At 41.0% G+C, this 21,036-nt stretch overlaps 1 protein-coding gene across 1 annotated transcript in view; it reads left to right on the forward strand.

Annotated features, from left to right (window-relative positions):
* Nucleotides 1–21,036, forward strand: part of Sp4 (Sp4 transcription factor) — a 64,528-nt gene that overhangs the window by 26,295 nt on the left and 17,197 nt on the right. Inside the window, exons 4-5 of the mRNA XM_005084462.4 lie at nt 6,652–6,880; nt 18,792–18,991. Coding sequence (XP_005084519.1) covers nt 6,652–6,880; nt 18,792–18,991 — 429 coding nt within the window. The remainder of the gene's footprint in view (nt 1–6,651; nt 6,881–18,791; nt 18,992–21,036) is intronic.

Raw genomic sequence — 21,036 nt, forward strand, 5'->3', positions numbered from 1 at the left:
CAATGGTCTCCCTTCCGTAATCTAGAAATCATTTAAGTTGATTAAGACCCTTCCTGTTAGTCTTCTAACACTAATGGAAATTGTAGTGGTTTGTTGACCTGGAATTGGCTATGTAGGCCAGGCTGCCCTTGAACCCATGATCCTCCTGGTCAGGTTCACCACTGCTGGGATTACAGACATGTACCACCATGCTGGGCTCCTGGAGGATTTTTTTTAATACTTAACTCTTCACTCTTTTAAACTTTAGATCCTAGCATGCTACATTGGAGTTAGGCTTTTAAATACACTATTATTGTTCTCTATTGTAAATTACTTTATGCGTAGCTTAGTATATTTGTGCATTGTTTTATTGTGCATATTGGTAAGTGCTTTGTTATCCTTACAAGTAAGTGTTTTAGGTCAGATTTTATTTTTATTTTGCTAGAAGTATTAGACATCAAACATAAACAGTCACATAGATGTATTTTGGATGAATAAATCTCACTTGCACACTGCATTCTTATGTCCATCAGCTCTCCATTATTATAAAAATGCCTGAAATAATGAAATTACAACAGGAAACAGGAAGTCACAGTTCTGGAGGTTTCACCCTTTGCCTTTAGGGGTAGGGAGAATACAGCACACCTTCACTGGACATGTTACAGCAGAGCCATTCACCCCAGAGTTGGGACAAAGACAGAGAAGAAAAAGTGGACCCAAGATCCATAATCTCCTTCCAGGGACATTCTCCTGCCTAATTAAAAGCTCCAACTACGTCTGTCATTAGTGAATGGTTTTCTTCTGCTACATTCTTTTGCCATGACATTCCGCATAACTACAGGCCCAGAAGCACCATGGACTGCAGCCTCTGTGTCCTTCCCCTCTGAAGTTGTGATCTCAGATATTTTACCACCATGACAAAGAAACCTCAGATGATGTTTTGTTTTTATTCCTCCCGTACCACAGCATCCCTCCAGCCCTTTAGGCTTGTCTACCTGCCAAAGCCTGTTTTCAAGAGTGTATTGCTGTCTGTAAAAGGCTTTAATCCAGTAGCTTCTCACTGATACAGGAATCACACACTGTACCACTTACACATTTTCATTTCTTCACTTTGGGCCATGATTGATTGTAGAGCTATAATTGAGAGCCTAAACACTGAAGTGGTGTGACTAATGTAAGACTGAGATGTTGAGGTAGGAGGATGTGTCAGGAGTCCTAAAGAAAATGAAGCAAGAGCCACTACAGGAAATAGGAGCTCACTGACTGTAGCGATGAGAGTAGAATTCAAGAGGAAAGCCAAGAGAAGAAGCTGTCAGGTCAGCAGGTGTGCACTGTGGTGATTGTATTGACTCCTTGTGGTGCACTCCATGTTGGGCCCATGGACTTCTTGGGGGAGCTAGACGTGCAATAGGGATGTTGCAAGGATCATAACTGATCAAAACTGATAGGAGTCAGCCTGCCCTCAAGTCCCATAGGTTGGAGAATGTGGACAAATAGGAGATAGTTTGAAGAGGTAGTCTCAAGGGGGACTTTGGATCAACTTAAGCAATTTGTATAGTAAGATAAAGATAAAGATGTCCTCTGCAGTTGGCTTTTTCTCATCTGCTTTGTGAACTTGAGTGTTTTCCATACCCCTTAAAAACAGGAATAATGAGTCCATCAGAATGTTAGTGTGCAAATTGTGGTAAAGTTTTTTTCCCTCACAGTAGGTGTTACATGGAAGCTTCTTTTGTGGGAGATGGAAAAATAGAGGGGAGACAGGGACTTCCATATTTCCTGTTTGGACAGTTAAAAGAGCTAGAATAATTTGTCTGGTTTTTAGACAGATTGCCTCTGAGGAATCTGTTTTGGAATGTTTCCTGACAAGAGTGACAGAGTGACACTCCTAGGGATAGAATTGGGAAGCATTAGCTTATACATGACAGTAAAGCAGGTGAGATCACCCTCACAAGCAGGTCATCTAAGAAGTTAGAGCCCTAGAGAGCAGCATGGGATCTGTAGAGGAGGAGAAGCCTAGCAAGGACGGTGCAGTGGAGTGGCCAGAATGCAGTGAGATCAGTAAAGTACAGGAGAGCTTGGGAAGAGTGACCAGGGAATTAGGGTACAACTAAGTTGAAGAATGCCGTTATGAATAAATGAAGTAAATTGGTGCTGCCAGGAACACACATACCTTCTGTCATGAAAAGCTGTAGGCTATTAGAACATCTTATATTCCATAGGCAGTAGGTCTTTGAATTGTTTGAAGACTGTCTGTCTATCTAAAATGTATTTCTGTATGATCTTGAAAACATACCTAGCATACCTAGTGCAGCAACTTTGATTGTTATAGGTGATAACTATCAACCTGCCTTTCTTAATTATCCTGAATGGTTTATAATAGCTTCCAAGAACTAGACTTTATGTGACATTTTTAAATGAACTACATAGGTACAATACCTTAGACAAGAGAAGAAATGTATTACGGTGTCATAAAAATAACCTTAAGTTGTATCCATATACAAAAATTCATACCAGTGTAAAATATTTGAGACTAGCAGTTGCTCTTCAGTCTAAAAGTAGGTTCAGTAATCTACCCTTTATTCTATATTCCCATATCCCCTTTTTTCTTTTCAGAGAGATCCTTGAATATAACCTCCCTTGTTTAGTTTCTGTCCTTACCATGACCAGTAACAATTTGCGACCAACCCCCCTCCCTAAATGATGACAAACATCCATAACCCACTGAACACCTCTTGGGAATACAAGGTGTCATATTCTTAAAATTACTTCCTGTTGTCTGGGGGTGACAGCATTTTTAGGGGACTCTGGAAAAGTTGGGCTAGTGATCAAGCCCTCAGACAGCTAGCTCGATCATTTGTCATGAGTATCTGTATAACGGAACGGTTTAGGGCTTATTTGAAAAGTCCTGGTTGGAGTAGGCTGTGTGAGGCTAGACTGTCTCAGGTAGCAGTTTTGAAGTTGTTCTAGATGAAGAATTTTGAGGAAATTACAACAGAGGCATTCTGAGAGGCTGGTTCACCTGGGCTACTTGTGTTCATTGGTGTCTGGTCCTTTTGTTCTGAAAACACACAAACTTTCAAAGGTCACACATAAATCTGCATTAACACAAGTGTGGAATGTGCAGAGAGCACAAGTCAACTAAAGATGATTTTTTGTTGTTGTTGTTCTGTGTTTGAGCAGGTAAAAGGTGCTTTTTAACTTTATAAATCTGTTTGAATTGTAAAAGGATGGCATGTAATAGTAAGTCATGAGGACTCTGTAGCCAACAAGATTTATCATATCCTCATCCAGTGTCAGAGCTGTTGTGTGTGGAGGGATCAGCATATATATCACCTGTCTTGTAGTCTTTCTTGTTTTTGTTTTATGCCTATAGCCACGATTTTCAGGAGGTCTCCCCCAATCAAATCTGATACTCATTAATTTTGAAGAGAACCATAAATTTTTGTTTCCTGTAGAAACAAAGGCATAACCTCTCCCCCAACACAACACATTTTCTGACTTCCATTCTGAAGTGAAGACATTTTTAAAATATATAGTTTGCTTTAATTTAGCAGGTTCCATCATCCAATGTCTCTCAGCAGCTATTGTTTTTGTACAATAGCATTTAAAAAATTTATTTATTTTTTCAGCTCTATTCTTTTTTTTTATTTTTCAGTTCAAATTTAGATAAGAAACAAGGTTACTTCACAAGTCAGTTCCAGGTCCCTCTCCCTTTCCCTCCCCTCCTCCCATGCCCTCCCCCCAACCCCCCCCCCATTATCCCCTCATTTCCCCATGGAGGGTGAGGCCCTCCATGGGGGTATCCATAGTCTGTCATTTCATATAGGGCAGGGCCTAGACCCTTCCCCAAGAGTTCAGGGTGAGAGTGCACCTCACGTTGTTGGATGGGAGTCCAAAGTCCGTGTGTATACTTGGGATGGGTACTGATCTGCTGCCCAAGGCTCAATAGATTGCCTAGGCCTCCTCACTGACACTCACATTCAGGGGGTCTTGATCAGTCCCATGCTGGATTCCCAGGCTGATGCCTGGGATTCAAGAGTTAACCTTTGTCAGGTCAGCTGTTTCTGGGGGTTAAACCAGCCCAGTCTTAATCCCTTTGGTCATCAGTCCTCCCCCTCTGTTACTGGCTTTCTTGAGTTCAGCTCAGTACTTAACCGAGGGAGTCTGCCTCTTCTTCGATCAGCCACTAAATGAAGTTTCTGTTTCCCTGACTCTCTGGCCATGGGATTGTAGGCTGGCACTCCCCAGATCTATGTCTAAAATCCATATATGAAAGAGTACATGCCGTGTTTCTCTTTTTTGTGACTGGGTTACCTCACTCAGGATGGTTTCTTCTAGTGCCATACGTTTGCCTGCGAATCTCAGGATTCCATTGTTTTTTTCTGCTGAATAGTACTCCATTGTGTAAATGTACCACATTTTCTCTATCCACTCTTCGGTTGAGGGACATCTAGGATGCTTCCAAGTTCTGGCTATTACAAATAATGCTGCTATGAACACAGTGGAACAAACATCTTTGTTGTATGAATGGGCATCTTTTGGATATATGCCTAAGAGTGGAGTTGCTGGGTCTTGTGGTAGGTTTATTCCCATTTTTCTGAGGAATCTCCATACTGATTTCCAAAGTGGCTGAACCAGTTGGCACTCCCACCAGCAATGGAGGAGTGTCCCCCTTTCACCACATCCTCTCCAGTATAAATTGTCATTGGTGTTTTTGATTTTAGCCATTCTGACAGGAGTGAGATGGTATCTCAGAGTTGTTTTGATTTGCATTTCCCAGATGACTAAGGATGTTGAGCACTTTCTCAAGTGTCTCTCAGCCATTTTAGACTCCTCTATTGAAAACTCTCTATTTAGTTCTGCAGCCCACTTTTTAATTGGGTCCTTTGATGTTTTGGAGACTTGCTTCTTGAGTTCTTTGTAAATTTTGGAGATCAACCCTCTGTCAGATGTGGGATTAGTGAATATTTTTTCCCATTCTGTGGGCTGCCCTTTTGTCTTGCTGACTGTGTCCTTTGCCTTACAGAAGTTTCTCAGTTTCAGGAGGTCCCATTTATTAATTGTTGATCTCACTGTCTGTGCTAAAGTCAACAAAATACCATAGAGGATCCAGACACCCTGCGTTTTTCTCATCTTTATGTGGCTTATTTTTTTAATATTACCTTACTCTCTTTAAAGATTTTACCTTATTATTTCTAAACTATTTTTTATGACTGTCCATACCCATTTTTTACTTTATGTGTTTAATGGTTTTCTTGATCTGGACCTCTTTGCTGAATGCCTTGCAGTGTTCTGACTGTGAAACAAATCTTAAACGGCCACACCAGTTGCCATTAACACCCCCCCACCCCCGCCCTCGGTTCCCTCAGAGCCTATCCTCATGCTTGCACATTTCCTCCCCCCAGCTCTGGGGAGCTGCTGTGTCCATGATGCCTCGGGCATTTTTACCTCGCACCCTGGCTGCTCAAGTGCTCTGCTGAGACAGCTCTGTCAGGCCCTATGTGGATGTGCAAACCTCCCCATTGGATGCCTTGTGTAGCAAGTCCTGCCAGCCAGCTCCCAAATAATAACACAGAGGCTTCTTATTAATTATGAAAGCTCAGCCTTAGCTTAGGCTTGTCACACTAACTCTTATAACTTAAACTAACCCACCTATACCCTGTCACGTGGCTCATTACCTATTTTCTTCATACTGCCCCTATTGCTTACTCAGTGTCTGGCTGGCAACTCTGCCTTCTTCCCAGAGTCTTCTCTGTCCCTGGAAATCCTGCCTGTACCTCCTGCCTAGTTATCAGCCATTCAGCTTGTTCTATTACACCAATCACAGCAACTATATCTTCACACAGTGTACAGATATCCCACAACACTCTCATATTAAGCATTTTACATAGTTTCTAAGAAAGCAAAGTTAGTATATACTTGACACAATAGTCTAAGGAGTAAAAGCATAAGAAAAGACTAAAGTTAAAAACATTGGTTTGCTTTAGTGACTCTATATGTGTCATGGTTGATTTTTGGTTTAAACCACTGAAGTATGGACATGGTTGTAGTAACCCAAGCCTTTAGAAGCCTGAGGCAGGACTGTGAGTTTGAAGCCAGCTGGTTTATGTGGTGATCTCCAGGCCAGCCTGTGCTACATAGCAATGGCCTGCTTAAAATAATAAAGGAAGAAGACATTTAATTCTGTTGTATACTAAAAAGTAAAACAAAAAATTGTCATCAGTAAGGAGGTATTTGCTTGTTTAGAAATGAGAAATGTCCATAGTACTTAATCCTTTAAGTAGTTATTTTTTATTCCTGTATTTTCTTGGCACATGAGATAATATTTTTGACTGTAAGTAATAATAATAGTTTGTATTTGTATAGCATTTTTCACCTAAGGATCTGTGTTTCCTGATATCTCATGAGTCCTCAAAGTATCTCAGTCAAGCGGTCATGTTTGTATATAATCCCAGCAGCTGGAAAAAGACAAACTGAATGGCTAAGATAAATACCGTATGTTTTGGAAGGGTTACCTTGGTATAAATCATTAGCCCCTCTGTTTTTTTATTCATTACTAAGAAACCAACGTTTTAGACCTTTAAAACGTCCACATGGATTTTTTTTTCATCATTTCTTTCTTTAGGAATAGGAAGCATGCTAACACTCGATTTCTCTGTCTTTCTCTTTTAGGTCAGCAGCAAGGACAGGATGGGGTAAAAGTCCAGCAGGCGACTATAGCTCCCGTAACAGTGGCAGTTGGAGGGATCGCTAATGCGACGATAGGTGCTGTTAGCCCTGACCAACTCACACAAGTGCATTTGCAGCAAGGCCAGCAGACCTCTGATGCAGAGGTGCAGCCTGGCAAGAGGCTCCGAAGAGTCGCCTGCTCGTGTCCTAACTGTAGGGAAGGAGAAGGAAGGTAACTGCCGCTCTCAGCCTGGCTCTCTGGAATTGTTAAGCACCACTGGTAACCACTGGAGCCTCCTGAGCATTCTCTCTGGGAAGCTGGAATGCAATGTTGCTAAGCTGGGCTGTTTGAGGAGCAGTCCTCTGCTTTGTGGTTGATAGTTTCTTAACCAACAAGTTGCTTTTCTCACTTATCAGGCAGAAACTTTGAACACCTTTGTTGATTTCAATCTAACTCCTGTGCCATGCCGTTTACCGGTGTGCAGTGTTACAGTGCCATAGTTTTGAATCCATCACAGTTATACAGCTGTCACCACGGTGTTTTAGACCACCGTTGTCATTTTCAAAGAAAAGTCTGTCCCCTAAACTCCTCAGCTGTACTAAACCAATTTCTGTATTTATGGATTATATAGTACTAGACATTTCATACAAATGGAATCTTACAGTGTCTGAATTTTTGTCATGGCCTATCAATGCTTAATTTCTTCTGTGGACAAATAATACTCCATTGTGTGGAATATTTAGCATATGCACTTGATACCCAGCTGAACTCTTTCCTTATTGTGTGTGTGTAGACATTCAGTTTTTATTTCTCTTAGTGTGTGTCTGTCTCTGTCTCTCTCTCTCTCTGTCTCTGTCTCTCTGTCTGCCTGTCTCTCTGGTGTGTGTAGAAGGTTGCTAGACCTTGTCATTATCTGATTTTTTTCTGTTTCACTTTGTTTTTTGTTTTGTTTTTAAGTCAGTTTAGTAAACAGTCTGAAAGGGCTACATAGTATTTATATTTGTGTATTTATATCCTTTTTCCATGTTTAGTTGTATATATATACTGGCTATAAGATCTCACCAGGACATGATTTGGAGATACTGTTTCCTAGTGTGTGGAATGACCATATACTGTCAAGATTGTGACTTTCAAAGCACAAAATGTTTTGACATATAATTTGTTTCTTTCTTCTCCCTTGTTTGCCTTTTGCTTTGATGTCATAATGAAGAATCCATTGCCAAATCTACTGAATGTTCATAGTTTTATTTTTCGAGTTTTACAGATTTTACTCTTGAGATTTAGATAATTCTTGGTTCCTTTTTTTTTTAATGTGGTATGAAGGTTGAGTACACCCAGCATTATTTATTGAAGTTGCTTTTCCCTCTTGAATGCTCTTAGCTTCCATTTCTCAAAATTGCTTTAAGTGTTTACCAACACTGGAGATTCTGTATGAATTTTAGCATTCGATTGTCACTTTCTACAGAGATGTGAGGTGGTATTCTGATGGGAATTTAGGTGAAACTGTGGGTCAGTTTGGGGATAGTGGCAATATTATTGGGTCTTTAGGTCCATACAAATGAACATTTTTCTGCTTATTTAGATTTTTGCTTATTTGTTTCATTAATATTTTGATTTTTTTAGAGTGTAAGCTTAGCATTTGTTAAGTTTATTCCGGTTAAATATTCCTGATGTTATTATAAATGAAGCCATGTTTTATTTCTCTTTGCAAGCATACAGGATCACATTGGCTTTTCTGTACTGATCTCATATTGTGGAGTATTGATAATTTCTTTCTTTTTTTAAAATAATTTAGAAACAAGCTTGTTTCACATGTCAATCCCAGCTTCCTCTTCATCCCCTCCTCCCCCACCCTCCCCACCAGGCCCTCCAGTCCCCCACCCAATCTCCACTCTGATCCTCAGGGAGGGTGAGGCCCTCCATGGTGGATTTCCAGAGTTTGACATTTCATCCAGGGCAGGGCCTAGGCCCTCTCACAAGAGTCCAGGCTGAGAGAGCATCCCTCATTGTGGGATGGGCACTCAAAGTCTATTTGTACACAAGGGATAAATACTACCCAAGGGCCCATAGATTACCTAGGCCTCCTCACTAACACCCACCTTCAGGGGGTCTGGGTCAGTCCCATGCTTTCCACACAGCCATCAATCTTGGGTCCAAGAGCTCCCCCCTTGTTCAGGTCAACTGTGTCTGTGGGTTAAATCAGCTGTAGAGAGAAGCCTTTTCCTTGCCAGTCACTATGGTTATCCCCCCCAGCCAGTCACCTAGGCTCTGCCGCATTGTAGTCCCCAAATAACACACAAGACGCTGTATTAATTATGAAGCTGTTGGCCTTGCTTGTTCTTACTGCCTAGCTCTGACTTAAGTATTTAACCCATCTAAGTACTTCTCTTACCGGACGGACATCTTACTTCTCAGGCGGGCTACATAATGACTTCCTGTGTTTCTCCTACCCAGAGTCCTCCTGGACTCCTAGTCCCACCTATCTTGCTTCCCTATTGGCCAACAGTGCTTTATTGACATATACACAGGACTGCTGCAACGATAAACGGCACACTTACTGAAAGTATAAGTAAATGTTTATTGTAGAAATTACTCACAAGAGAAAAACAAGCAACCCAGATGAGCCGAGTAGTTTTCCACCCCCGAACCGGAAGCCAGAAAGCCGGAAAAAAGAGTGAGACTTCCCGTTTAGTCTTATATACCTTACTCGGTAACTGGCTAGTGACATAGTTCACCGCCTACGTCCATAAACATCTTTAGTCATGCCTAAAGTGGGTGTGGTTAGCAGTGTGGTAAACCGCCCTTTTATTACCTCATCTCTATGCGTCTCTAATAAGTCTCATGGCTAATGGCAGAGTACCATTTTCCTCCTACAATCAGCCCAGTCTTAACTCCTTTTCCCATCATTTCTCTCTTTCTGACACTGGATTCCAGGAGTTCAGTTCAGTGTTTGTCTGTGGGTATCTGCCTCTGCTTTCATTAGTCACTGGATGAAGGTTCTGTTTCCCTGACTCTCTGGCAGTGGGATTGTTTGCTGGCACCCCCCTGATTCATGTCTAAAATCCATATATGAGTGAGTACATACCATGTTTGTCTTTTTGTGACTGGGTTACCTCACTCAGGATGGTTTCTTCTAGTGCCATACGTTTGCCTGCAAATTTCAGGATTCCATTGTTCTTTTCCACTGAATAGTACTCCATTGTGTAAATATACCACATTTTCTCTATCCACTCTTCAGTTGAGGGACATCTAGGTTGCTTCCAGGTCCTGGCTATTACAAATAATTCTGTTATGAACATAGTGGAACAGATATCCTTGTATGAATGTGCATATGCCTAAGAATGGGATTACTGGGTCTTGTGGTAGACTGATTCCCATTTTCCTGAAGAATCTCCATACTGATTTCCAAAGTAGCTATACAGTGTTGGCACTCCCACCAGCAGTGAAGGAGTGTTCCCCTCTCTCCACATCCTCTCCAGCATAAACTCATTGGAGTTTTTGATTTTAGCCATTCTGACAGGAGTAAGATGGTATCTCAGAGTTGTTTTGATTTGCATTTCCCTGATGGCTAGGGATGTTGAGCACTTTCTTAAGTGTCTCTGGGCCATTTTAGACTCCTCTACTGAGAATTCTCTGTTCCCCACTGTTTGATTGGAACCTTTGGTGTTTTTGAGACTTGCTTCTTGAGTTCTTTGTAAATTTTGGAGATCAGCCCTCTGTCAGATGGAGGGGGTTAATGAATATCTTCCCATTCTGTGGGTTGCCTTTTTGTCTTGCTGTGTCCTTTGCCTTACAGAAGCTTCTCACTTTCAGAAGGTTCCATTTATTAATTGTCGATCTTAGTGTCTGTGCTACTGGAGTTGTGTTCAGGAAGTGGTCTCCTGTGCTAATTCGTTCAAGGGTACCTCCCACTTTCTCTTTTAACAGGTTCAGTGTGACTGGATTTATGTTGAGGTCTTTGATCCATTTGGATTTAAGTTTTGTGCATAGTGATAGACATGACTATCTGTAGTCCTCTGCATGTCAGCCTCCAGTTATGCCAGCACCATTTGTTGAAGAAGTTTTCTTTTTTCCATTGTATAATTCTAGCTTATTTGCCAAAGATCAGGTGTTCATACGTGTACAGGTTAATGTCGGGGTGTTCAATTGGTCTATATGTCTATTTTTGTGCCAATTCCAAGCTGTTTTCAGGACTATATCTCTGTAATACAGCTTGAAGTCAGGGATGGTGATGCCTCTGGCTGTTGCCTTGTTGAACAGGGTTGTTTTGACTATCCTGGGTCTTTTGTTTTTCCATATAAAGTTGAGAATTGTTCTTTCAAGGTCTGTGAAGAATTGTGCTGGAATTTTAATAGGAATTGCATTAAATCTTTATATTGCTTTTGGTAAGATTGCCATTTTTACTATGTTGAACTTACCTATCCAAGAGCATGGGGGATCTTTCCATTTTCTGGTGTATTCTTTAATTTCTTTCTTTAAAGTTCTTGTGATACAGGTCTTTCAGTTGTTTGGTTAGTGTTACCTCAAGGTATTTTATGTTGTTTGTGGCTATTGTAAAGGACAATGTTTCTCTGATTTCTTTCTCCGCCCTTTTATCATCTGTATATAGTAGGGCTACTGATTTTCTTGAGTTGATCTTGTATCCTGCCACTCTGCTGAAGGTGTTTATCAGCTGTAGGAGTTCCCTGGTAGAGTTTTTTGGGTCACTTATGTAAACTATCATATCATCTGCAAATAGTGAAAGTTTGACCTCTTCCTTTCTAATTTGTATTCCCTTGATCTCCTTTTGTTGTTGTATTACTCTAGCTAGGACTTCAAGGACAATTTTGAAAAGGTGTGGAGTGGACAGCCTTGTCTTGTTCCTGATTTTGGAGGAATCACGTTGAGTTTCTGTCCATTTAGTTTGATATTGTCTGTTGGTTTGGTGTATATGGCTTTCATTATCTTAAGGTAAGTTCTTGTTATCCCGGATCTCTCCAAGACCTTTATCATGAAAGGGTATTGGATTTTGTCAAAGGCCTTTTCAGCATCTAGTGAGATGATCATGTGATTTTTGTTTCTCAGCTTGTTTATATGGTGGATTAATTACATTGATGGATTTTCCTATGTTGAACCATCCCTGCATCCCTGGGATGAAGCCTACTTGATCATGATGGATGAGTTTTCTGATGTGTTCTTGGATTCGATTTGCCAGTATTTTATTGAGTATTTTTGTATCTATGTTCATAAGAGATGTTGGTCTGAAGTTCTCTTTCTTAGTTATGTCTTTGTGTGACTTGTCTATCAAGGTTGTTGAAGCCTCATAAAAAGAGTTTGGCAAAGACCCTTCTGCTTCTATTGCATGGAATACTTTGAGAAGAATTGGTATAAGCTGTTCTTTGAATTTCTGGTAGAATTCTGCACTGAAGCCATCTGGCCCTGGGCTTTTTTTTTGGTTGGGAGACTTTTGATGACTGCTGCTATTTCCTTAGGGGTTATAGGTCTATTTAAATTGCTTATCTCTTCTTGATTTAATTTTGGCAAGTGATATCTATCCAGGAAATTGTCCATTTCCTTTAGATTTTCAAATTTTGTGGAGTATAAAATTGACCTGATGATTCTCTGGATTTCCTCAGTGTCTGTTGTTATGTCCCCCTTTTCGTTTCTGATTTTGTTAATTTGCATGTTCACACTCTGCCGTTTCATAAGTTTGGATAAAGGTTTGTGTGTCTTGTTGATTTTCTCAAAGAACCAACTCTTCGTTACATTGATTCTTTGTATTATTAACCTAGTTTCTACTTTATTGATTTCAGCCCTCAATTTGATTATTTCCTGGTGTCTACTCCTCCTGCATGAGTTTGCTTGTGTTCTAGAGCTTTTAGCTGTGCTGTTAATTCTCTAGTATAACTATTCTCCAGTTTCTTCATGTGGGCACTTAGTGCTATGAACTTCCCTCATAGCACTGCTTTCAAAGTGTCCCATAGGTTTGGGTATGTTGTGTCTTCTTTCTCATTGAATTCTAGGAAGTCTTTAATTTCTTTTTTTTAATTTCTACTTTAACCCAGGGATGGTACGGTTGTGCATTATTCAATTTCCATGAGTTTGTAGGGTTTCTGCAATTTGTGTTGTTGAGTTCTAATTTTAATGCATGGTCTGATAAGGTGCATGGAGATATTCCAATTTTTTTGTACCTGATGAGGTTTACTATGTTGGCAAGTACATGGTCGATTTTTGAGAAGGTTCCATGTGGCACTGAGAAGAAGGTGTATTCTTTTTTATTTGGATGAAATGTTCTAGTGATGTCTGTTAATCCCAATTGGGTTATAACTTCTGTTAGTTACTTTGCTTTTTTGTTAAGTTTCTGTCTGGTAGTCCTGTCTAGCGGTGAGAATGGGGTGTTGAAGTTTCCCACTATTAAGTGTGTGGCGTTTACATGTTGTATGCAGCTTTCTTTTTTATTATTTATTTAAATGAGAAACATTGCTTCACATGTCAATCCCAGCTCCCTCTCCCTCCCACCAGGCCTCCAAGCCCCCCCCACCCAATCCCCACTCTGTTCCCTAGGGAGTGTGAGGCCCTCCATGGTGGATCTCCAGAGTCTGTCATTTTGTTCAGGGCAGGACCTAGGCCCTCCCCCAAGAGTTCAGGCTGTGAGAGCATCCCTCATTGTGGGATGGGCACTCAAAATCCATTTGTATGCCAGGGGTAAATACTGATCTACTACCCAAGGCCACATAGATTGCCTAGGCCACCTCACTGATACCCACATTCAGGACAGTCTGGATCAGTCCCATGCTGGCCTCCCAGTCATCAGTCTGGGGTCCAAGAGCTCCCCCCTTGTTCAGGTCAGCAGTTTTTGTGGGTTTTACCAGCCCAGTCTTGACCCGTTTGCTCATCAGTCCTCCCTCTTTGTCACTGTATTCCAGGAGTTCAGTTCAGTGTTTAGCTGTGAGTGTCTGCCTCTGCTTCCATCAGTCTCTGGTTGGCTTTCTTAATGGTTGCTTAAGAGGTCTATATCTACTGTGCTGAATAGATGGCTCAACAATTAAGGGCACTGACTGCTCTTCCAGAGGACTCAGGTTCAAGTCCCATCACCCACATGTTGGCTTGCTCCATTTCCAGGGGGATCTGACACCCTCTTCTGGTCTTTGTAGTCATTTGCACACATGTGGTACACAGACGTATGTGCAGGCAAAGTACATATTTTAAAAAATGAAGATTTCTGCAACCTAGAAGTACACAGTGAAATAAAAAAAAACTGTAACTGATTGGCTGCATGTAGAAGATTGAAAATCTGTCCCTATTCATCACACTACATAAAACTCAGCCCCAGGTGGATCAAGGACCTCAATGAAAGACTTGATATCTTAAATCTGATAGAAGAGAAAGCAGGGAATAGACTTTAACTCATTGGCACAGGAAAGGGTTTTTTGAATAGAACACAGATAAAGACCAGTGACTATTAAATGGGGCCTCTGGGCTGGAGAGATATGGCTGCTCACCACTGTCTATAATTCTAGTTCCGGAGAATCCAACACCCCCTTCTGGACTTCACAGGCATCAGTCATGCAGGAGATATGCAGCCTTACATTCAAGCAGAATACGCAAATAAAATGGTTAAAAAAAAATAACCAGGGCCTCATGAAACTGCAAAGCTTCTGTGTGGCAATGGACACCATCATTCATACAATTTACCAACTACACATTCAATAGAGGTTAGTATCTAGAATATATAAAGAATTAAGAAAAACTGAACATCAAGAAAATAGTGACCCAGCTAAAAAGTTGGGCACAGAACTAAGCAGAGAGTTTCCAAAAGATGAAGCACAATTGGCTGGGAAACACCTTTAAAGATGTTCAACGTCTTTAGCCACCAGGCACAGGTATCTAAAATCTCTCCCTACCGGGAAATTAAAACCACCTTGAGGTTTCATCTTATCTTGGTCAGAATGGCCAAGATCAATAAAAGAAAACATGGACAGCACATACTGATGGGGATGCAGGGAAAGAGGTTGCCACTGGTGGGAATAAAAGTCTGTATGGCCATTGTGGAAAACAATGTGGAGATTCCTCTGGAAGCTTGGAATTGATCTACTCCAAGATCCAGCTATATGGCTCCTGGGCATTTATATCCTAAAAGACTACACTCTCCTACAGAGACACTTGCACATCTATGTTTATTGCTGCTCTATTCGTAATAGACAGAAGTTGGAAACAGCCCTGATGTCCTTCAGCTGATGAATGGATAATGAAAATGTGGTACATTTACACAATGGAATATTGTTGAGCTGTTAAGAAAAATGAAATTTGCAGGTAAATGGATGGAGCTAGAAAAAAATACCATGCTGAGTAAGATAATCCAGATCCCAAAGGATAAATAGCATATGTTCTTTCTTATATGTGACTGTTAGCTTTAAGCTTCCAGTATATGTGCCACAATCCTAATAACCACAGAAGCTAAGTGCCTAGTAAAGACCAGAAGAGAAGACATAATTTCCCATGTAAGGGGAGATAAAGCTATGGAGGAATAAAGGGGGTGACTAGAATAGGAAGATTAAATAGGGAAGGGGATGGGACAGAAGATTAAAGGAGGGAAGATGGGGAGAGACAGCTAACACTGAAGGTCATTTGAAAAAACATGGAAACCTACTACTGTGGAAGCTTCTAAATATATACATAGATGAAAGGAATTTAAATGGGGTCACTTAGTAATAGGGGAGACAATGCCCCAGCTAGACATCTTCTGCCACTAAGTAATATCTTCAGTGCCAGGAATGGGTACATACTGGTGTTCACAGGCCTACATCATGTTGAGTTGTTAACCAAAGGGGTCTTATCGGAACCCCCCCCCCAATCACAAGCTATTGCCAAGGCTGTTGGGCTATTGGTTCCTCTCCACAACTTATTTATAAGACTCCACTTCTGAAGACAATGGTTATATCATCCAGTATGTGAAAGTCAAACTGTTACCTAATAAGAAGCTCCATTCCTACTGATTTAACATTCATGCAACTAGAAGATATTCTGCATGCTTCAAGAGAATGATAACCCAGCTACAAACCCTGCAGCCTGCTTGAAAGATGCACTGGTATAATAGTGACTCACATGTTATAGGAGCAATCAGCAACTTTAAAAAATTTTATTAGAGATCTTCTCCATGAGGTGGAACCCATACCCACTACTAATAAAGTGGCCAAGAATCTGAGACTAGATAGGACATTAGCCTAAGGGAAAACTTACTACTACTAAAATGACACACCACTATACCCATAGGTCAATGGCTCTCTCATCCCTCATCAGATGCAGTAGATGGGAATTAACATAGAGATCCATAACTGGACAGTGTGCAGCAAGTGAGAAACTTTGGAGGACTCAGTCCTAAATGGGATGTCTTCGTCACACTCCTCCCCTTAAGACTCAGGGATGGATGCAGAAGAGAAGGTGGAAAGACTCTGTGAGCCAGAGGTGGTGGATGGGTCCAAGGAAACAATGTCTTCCAGACAACAGGATTGGTGGACACGTGAACTCGCAGAGACTGACAGCAAGCACAAGACCTGCACAGCTTCAAGCCAGATGGGGTCACAGCACAGAGAGGAGGGAGTGGACGTGGGGTCCCTATCCCTAACCAAGGAGCTGTTTGCAACCGATATCCACAAGCAAAGGGGAAATCCGTTTTCTCTATTGGAGTGCTGCTGGGTATATCAGCCATACTCCAGGGCAGGTCCCATCCCCAGGACTAGTAGGTCAATATAAAACTCGTGTCTCTGTGTGTGTGTGTGTGTGTGTGTGTGTGTGTGTGTGTGTGTGTGTGTGTGTGTCCGTGTCCCTGTCCTTTTTATTTCATTTTGTTGTGGCAATTTTTGTCTTCTTGGTCTTTTGCCTGTTCTGATTTTCATCTTTGTAGTTTTGTTTTCTTTTGGAAAAAGAGAGAAACAACAAAGTTGATTGGATAAGAAGATGAGAAAATTCTAGGAGAAGTTGAAGGAGAAGAATATATCAAAATACACTGTATATAAACAAGTAAAGAAAAATGATTTCTACAACTATAATGATAGTCTATCTGTGAATAAAAATAGTTCTGTTTTACTTCTTTTTCCACTTTGGAGGAGTTCTGCTTGTTTGTTTTATTGGGGGGATCATCTAGTTTGTTACCCTTTAAATTAGACTCTAGTTCTACAACCCTGGATCAAGTTGAGGAAGCTACCTTCCATTCTTGCTTTCTCCTTTATTTTAATCACACAGGATTTTTATGACAAACATTTGATGGCATTTGTTATAATGATTATGAGCTTTTAAGAAAATTCTGTATAGTTTGTAACATAAGAGTTGATCCAAGTCAGCATTTTTTTTTTTTTACATGTTTGTGGTTAAATCCTCCTGGCCATGGTATATAATTCTTGTTGTAGGTGACTGGAATTTAGTTTGCTACTCCTTTTCTCTCCTCCTCTCCCCTCCCCTCTTCTGTCAGCCTCTGTTGTCTTACATGCCTATGCCTATGCCTCTGGAGAACCCTGGAACCATAAGCATGTGCCACCACACACTGCTTACTTTGCCAATGTTGAGAGTCCGTGTCCTTTTCATCCATGAGGGGCTGGTCTCTCCTTTTCTTGAACGTTCTTCTGTTGATGATAATCTTGACCTCATAAAATGATTTGGGAAGTGTTCCCTGCAGTTTTATTTTTGAACAAGTCTTTGAAAAGTTGGTGTTCATAATATTAGTCATTATGGTATTACTGGGAGGAAGAAGCAGGAGTTTTAGGTCAGCCTGGTCTACACAGTGAGGTCTAACACAGCCAGGGCTATATAAGGCTTTGTGTAGTTCTAACTAATTCTTTTAACTGCATATTTATTTTGATTGACCACTTGTGTTTGTTTACTTGCTTGCTTGCTGTCAGTTTTCAAATTTTCTGTTTAAGGACGTATCTGCTTCATCTAAGTGGTTGACAACACATTTATTCCTAAAGTTCCTTTTTTATTTTCATGACACTAATAATGGTTTTTCATTTATGAGGGAGTTAATTGGGTCTTTTTGTCTCATTTTGTTGACTACTGGGAGTGTGTGTTTGAAATTTTTCTCATCTCAAGGCTCACTCTTCCTTCCCACAGACTAGCCAGCCTATGGTTTAGTCTTATCTCCAGTGACTGTGTATCCCTTTTAAAATGAGCCCTTCAGTTAAACTTCAGCTCTCCTGCAGGTTATCAGTTTCTTCGAGGAGATCTGGAGCTCATTCCGGGTAGAATTTCGGAATCAAGGCTCTTGGGTGGGAAATTGGACAGTGATAGAGGCAAGGGCAGCCATATTCTCATGTTTTCTTAACCTTGCCTCTCCCACCTTGGTAGCTCTAATTTGTGAACTGTGTGTGAAGGTCCAGAACCACCCAGATCATTTCATTTTCATCTTGTCTATCCATGGATTGGGCACTGGGTGCCTTATAGCCACACCCAGCTGCAACTCTGCCTCAGAACAGGCAGTAGGGTGAGAAACACTGTGCCCCGCCCCTCTCTGGAAGATAGCAAATTGGCTGGGAGGTGGGAGAGGTGGAAGCCCTGTTGGTGTCTGTACTGCTCTGTAACTTCATCATGGAGGTGGAAGGGAAGGTCCGTAGACTGACTGTTCTTTACTTAACTCTTTCAGGTTTCATTGAGTGAATATTTATTTACTGCTATTTGTTCTTAAGACTGTGGCCAGAGACTGTTGAGCAGTAGTTGGGAGGCAGATTTATAATTTATTAGTTTTGCTGGGAAGGGCTTCGTGGAACTCCTTGTCACACTGACGTGTTAGAAGTAACTCTTCGTACCCTATATTTTCAACTGAGGTTAGCTGGCTTTTTGATAATCAGAGAAGAATTTTCAAGAGTTTTGTTTTTCTTTCCCCAGGTGTGAGTAGCATGCCCATACTCCAATCACAGGGACATTATTGAGTTCAGGCAACCTGAGCTATGCAGCAGACATAAGGTTTACCACATTTTCATGGGAATATATATACACACACACACATATTCACATGAGCATATTTTACTTAAGGCAAAATTTTCTCATGTTTCTTTGTGTTCAGACACACTCACTCAGAAAAGCATTTTCCAACCGTGTAAGATGTCCTGCCATTTTGGCGCAGAAAGAAGCTTGAGTTTGGCATGTAACCATGTTGGTTTTGTTCTGTTAGGGGCAGCAGTGAACCCGGAAAGAAGAAGCAGCATGTTTGCCACATAGAAGGGTGTGGCAAAGTGTATGGCAAGACCTCCCACCTCCGAGCACACCTTCGCTGGCACACTGGAGAAAGGCCTTTCATCTGCAACTGGATGTTCTGTGGCAAAAGATTCACACGGAGCGATGAGCTCCAGAGACACAGAAGGACACACACAGGTGAGTTGGTTTACCTGGGGGCTACAGCCGTTCTCTTCACTAAGTTCTCCTTGCTTTCCTGGAAGCCACACTGCTGAAGGTCAAGACACCTTACCCCCCCACACACTTTGACATACATTTATTTTACTTCTTAAATTTTATCGCTGTGTTTCGCCGGGCGGTGGTGGCGCACGCCTTTAATCCCAGCACTCGGGAGGCAGAGGCAGGTGGATCTCTGTGAGTTCGAGGCCGGGCTGGTCTGACAGCCTCCAAAACAATACAGAGAAACCCTGTCTCGTAAAACCACAAAAAAAAAAGAAAAAAGAAAAAATTTTTTATCGCCGTGTTTGTATGACCTGGAACTTGTCCCTTTTGCTTCCTAATTTGTTAAAATCATACAGTGTTTTTTTGTAAGTTTAAATACATAAGGGGAATTGAATTATGATTGTAACACTGTTTTTTTTTTCTTCTTTCTTTTTGGTTTTGTTTTGTTTTAAGGAGGAGAAAGGGTATGAAAGGTAGTATCCACTTCCGTGTTGGATTGTCAAGGATCCATCAGCCAAAGACATTGAGCTGTTCTTTACATTTTTGGAGATGTCTAGAATGGTTGCATTTTGCCTTTCAGCATACTTAATTGGTTGACATAGAAGCAACATTTTCCCCCAAGGAAGAGGCAAAGACCACTGTTTTTTGTTTGTTCGTTTGTTTGTTTTTAGCTCTTTTACTCTTAGGGGACCTGACACCCAGCTCCCAAATAAATAATTGGAGACTTATTCTTACTCGTAAATGCCCAGTCTTAGCCTGGCTTGTTTCTAGCCAGCTTTTGTAACTTAAATTATTTAACTACATGTTGCCTCTGGGCTTTTTACCTTTTTTATTCTATATATCTTTTTTTTTTTTTTACTCTATGGCCTGCCAAGTAGCTGGGTAGTTGGCCCTTGGAGTCCTCTTCTCCTTTTCCTTTTCTCAATCCTCCTCTTCTCTACATTTCTCCTTTTTATTCTCTCTGACTGCCAGCCCCCGGCTATCCTTTTTCGTGCATAACTATAGGCAGGCAGAGTGACACAGCTTTACAGAGTTAAACAAATGCAGCATAAAAGAATGCAAAACATCCTTGCATCATTAAGCAAATATTCCATAGCATAAAGAAATGTAACACATCTTAAAGACAGACCACCCTTCTCCATTGTTAGCAGATTTAATCCGTGCTGATTTTGTAGCACTGTGGCAGCCAGCAACTCTGTTTGGCTCTCGGGGATGAGGATGGTCTGAACACTCGTTGGAGGTCCTGGATGAACTGAGAGGAAGGCTGATGGTGAATAGTTAGGGAGTAGTTGGTCCTGGTGTTCCACCAGTTTTACCCAGGACTTCGAGAAGGGTTAGGACCTGAATGAATCTTTCTGTAGTGTCATGCTTCTATAAACTCCGTGATAGGAGCCAGCAGAGGTTCTTCTCTGGGTACCACCTCCAGTTTTGGGAAAAGAAACACCAGGGCACAGGTCTCTGACCATCCAAGCTAGGCAGCGGTAAATTTGAGTGTCTTGTCCCTACAGTGATCATATTGGTGCCTTTGAGTAGTCTCCCTTTTGTCTTTACAAGCCCAGGAAATGTCAAGAATAATACAACAAAAATATCTATTTAACATTCTCTCACAGTTATATTTTTTTGTTAATTTTAGTAAATCAACTCACTAAGGAAGTCAGTGTCAAAGACAACAGCTACCATTGATCTGTGATTTGGTATCATATCTGTTGTATATTTTTAGAACTCTTACATACTATATGTGGGTCTACATAGAAAGTAATGTTTTATCCAGACCATAAAATACTATATAACGATATTATTCTACATACTTTATTTTCATTTTTACTCAAGTCCACGTATGTTTATTTGCATGTGTTTATATTTTATGAGATATGCAGAATTCTGTCACATGATTAGTTCACTGCACTTAATCTTTTCCCACACTGTTGGTTATTAATAGGTTATTTGCTGTTACCAACTTTGCTGCTCTGACAGTATTGGGCTGCCTAAGGGGCAAGAGTATTAGCTCACAGAGCATGTGT

The sequence above is a fragment of the Mesocricetus auratus genome, unplaced genomic scaffold, assembly GCF_017639785.1.
Source record: "Mesocricetus auratus isolate SY011 unplaced genomic scaffold, BCM_Maur_2.0 Super-Scaffold_15014, whole genome shotgun sequence".
In the NCBI taxonomy this organism is placed as follows: domain Eukaryota; kingdom Metazoa; phylum Chordata; class Mammalia; order Rodentia; family Cricetidae; genus Mesocricetus; species Mesocricetus auratus.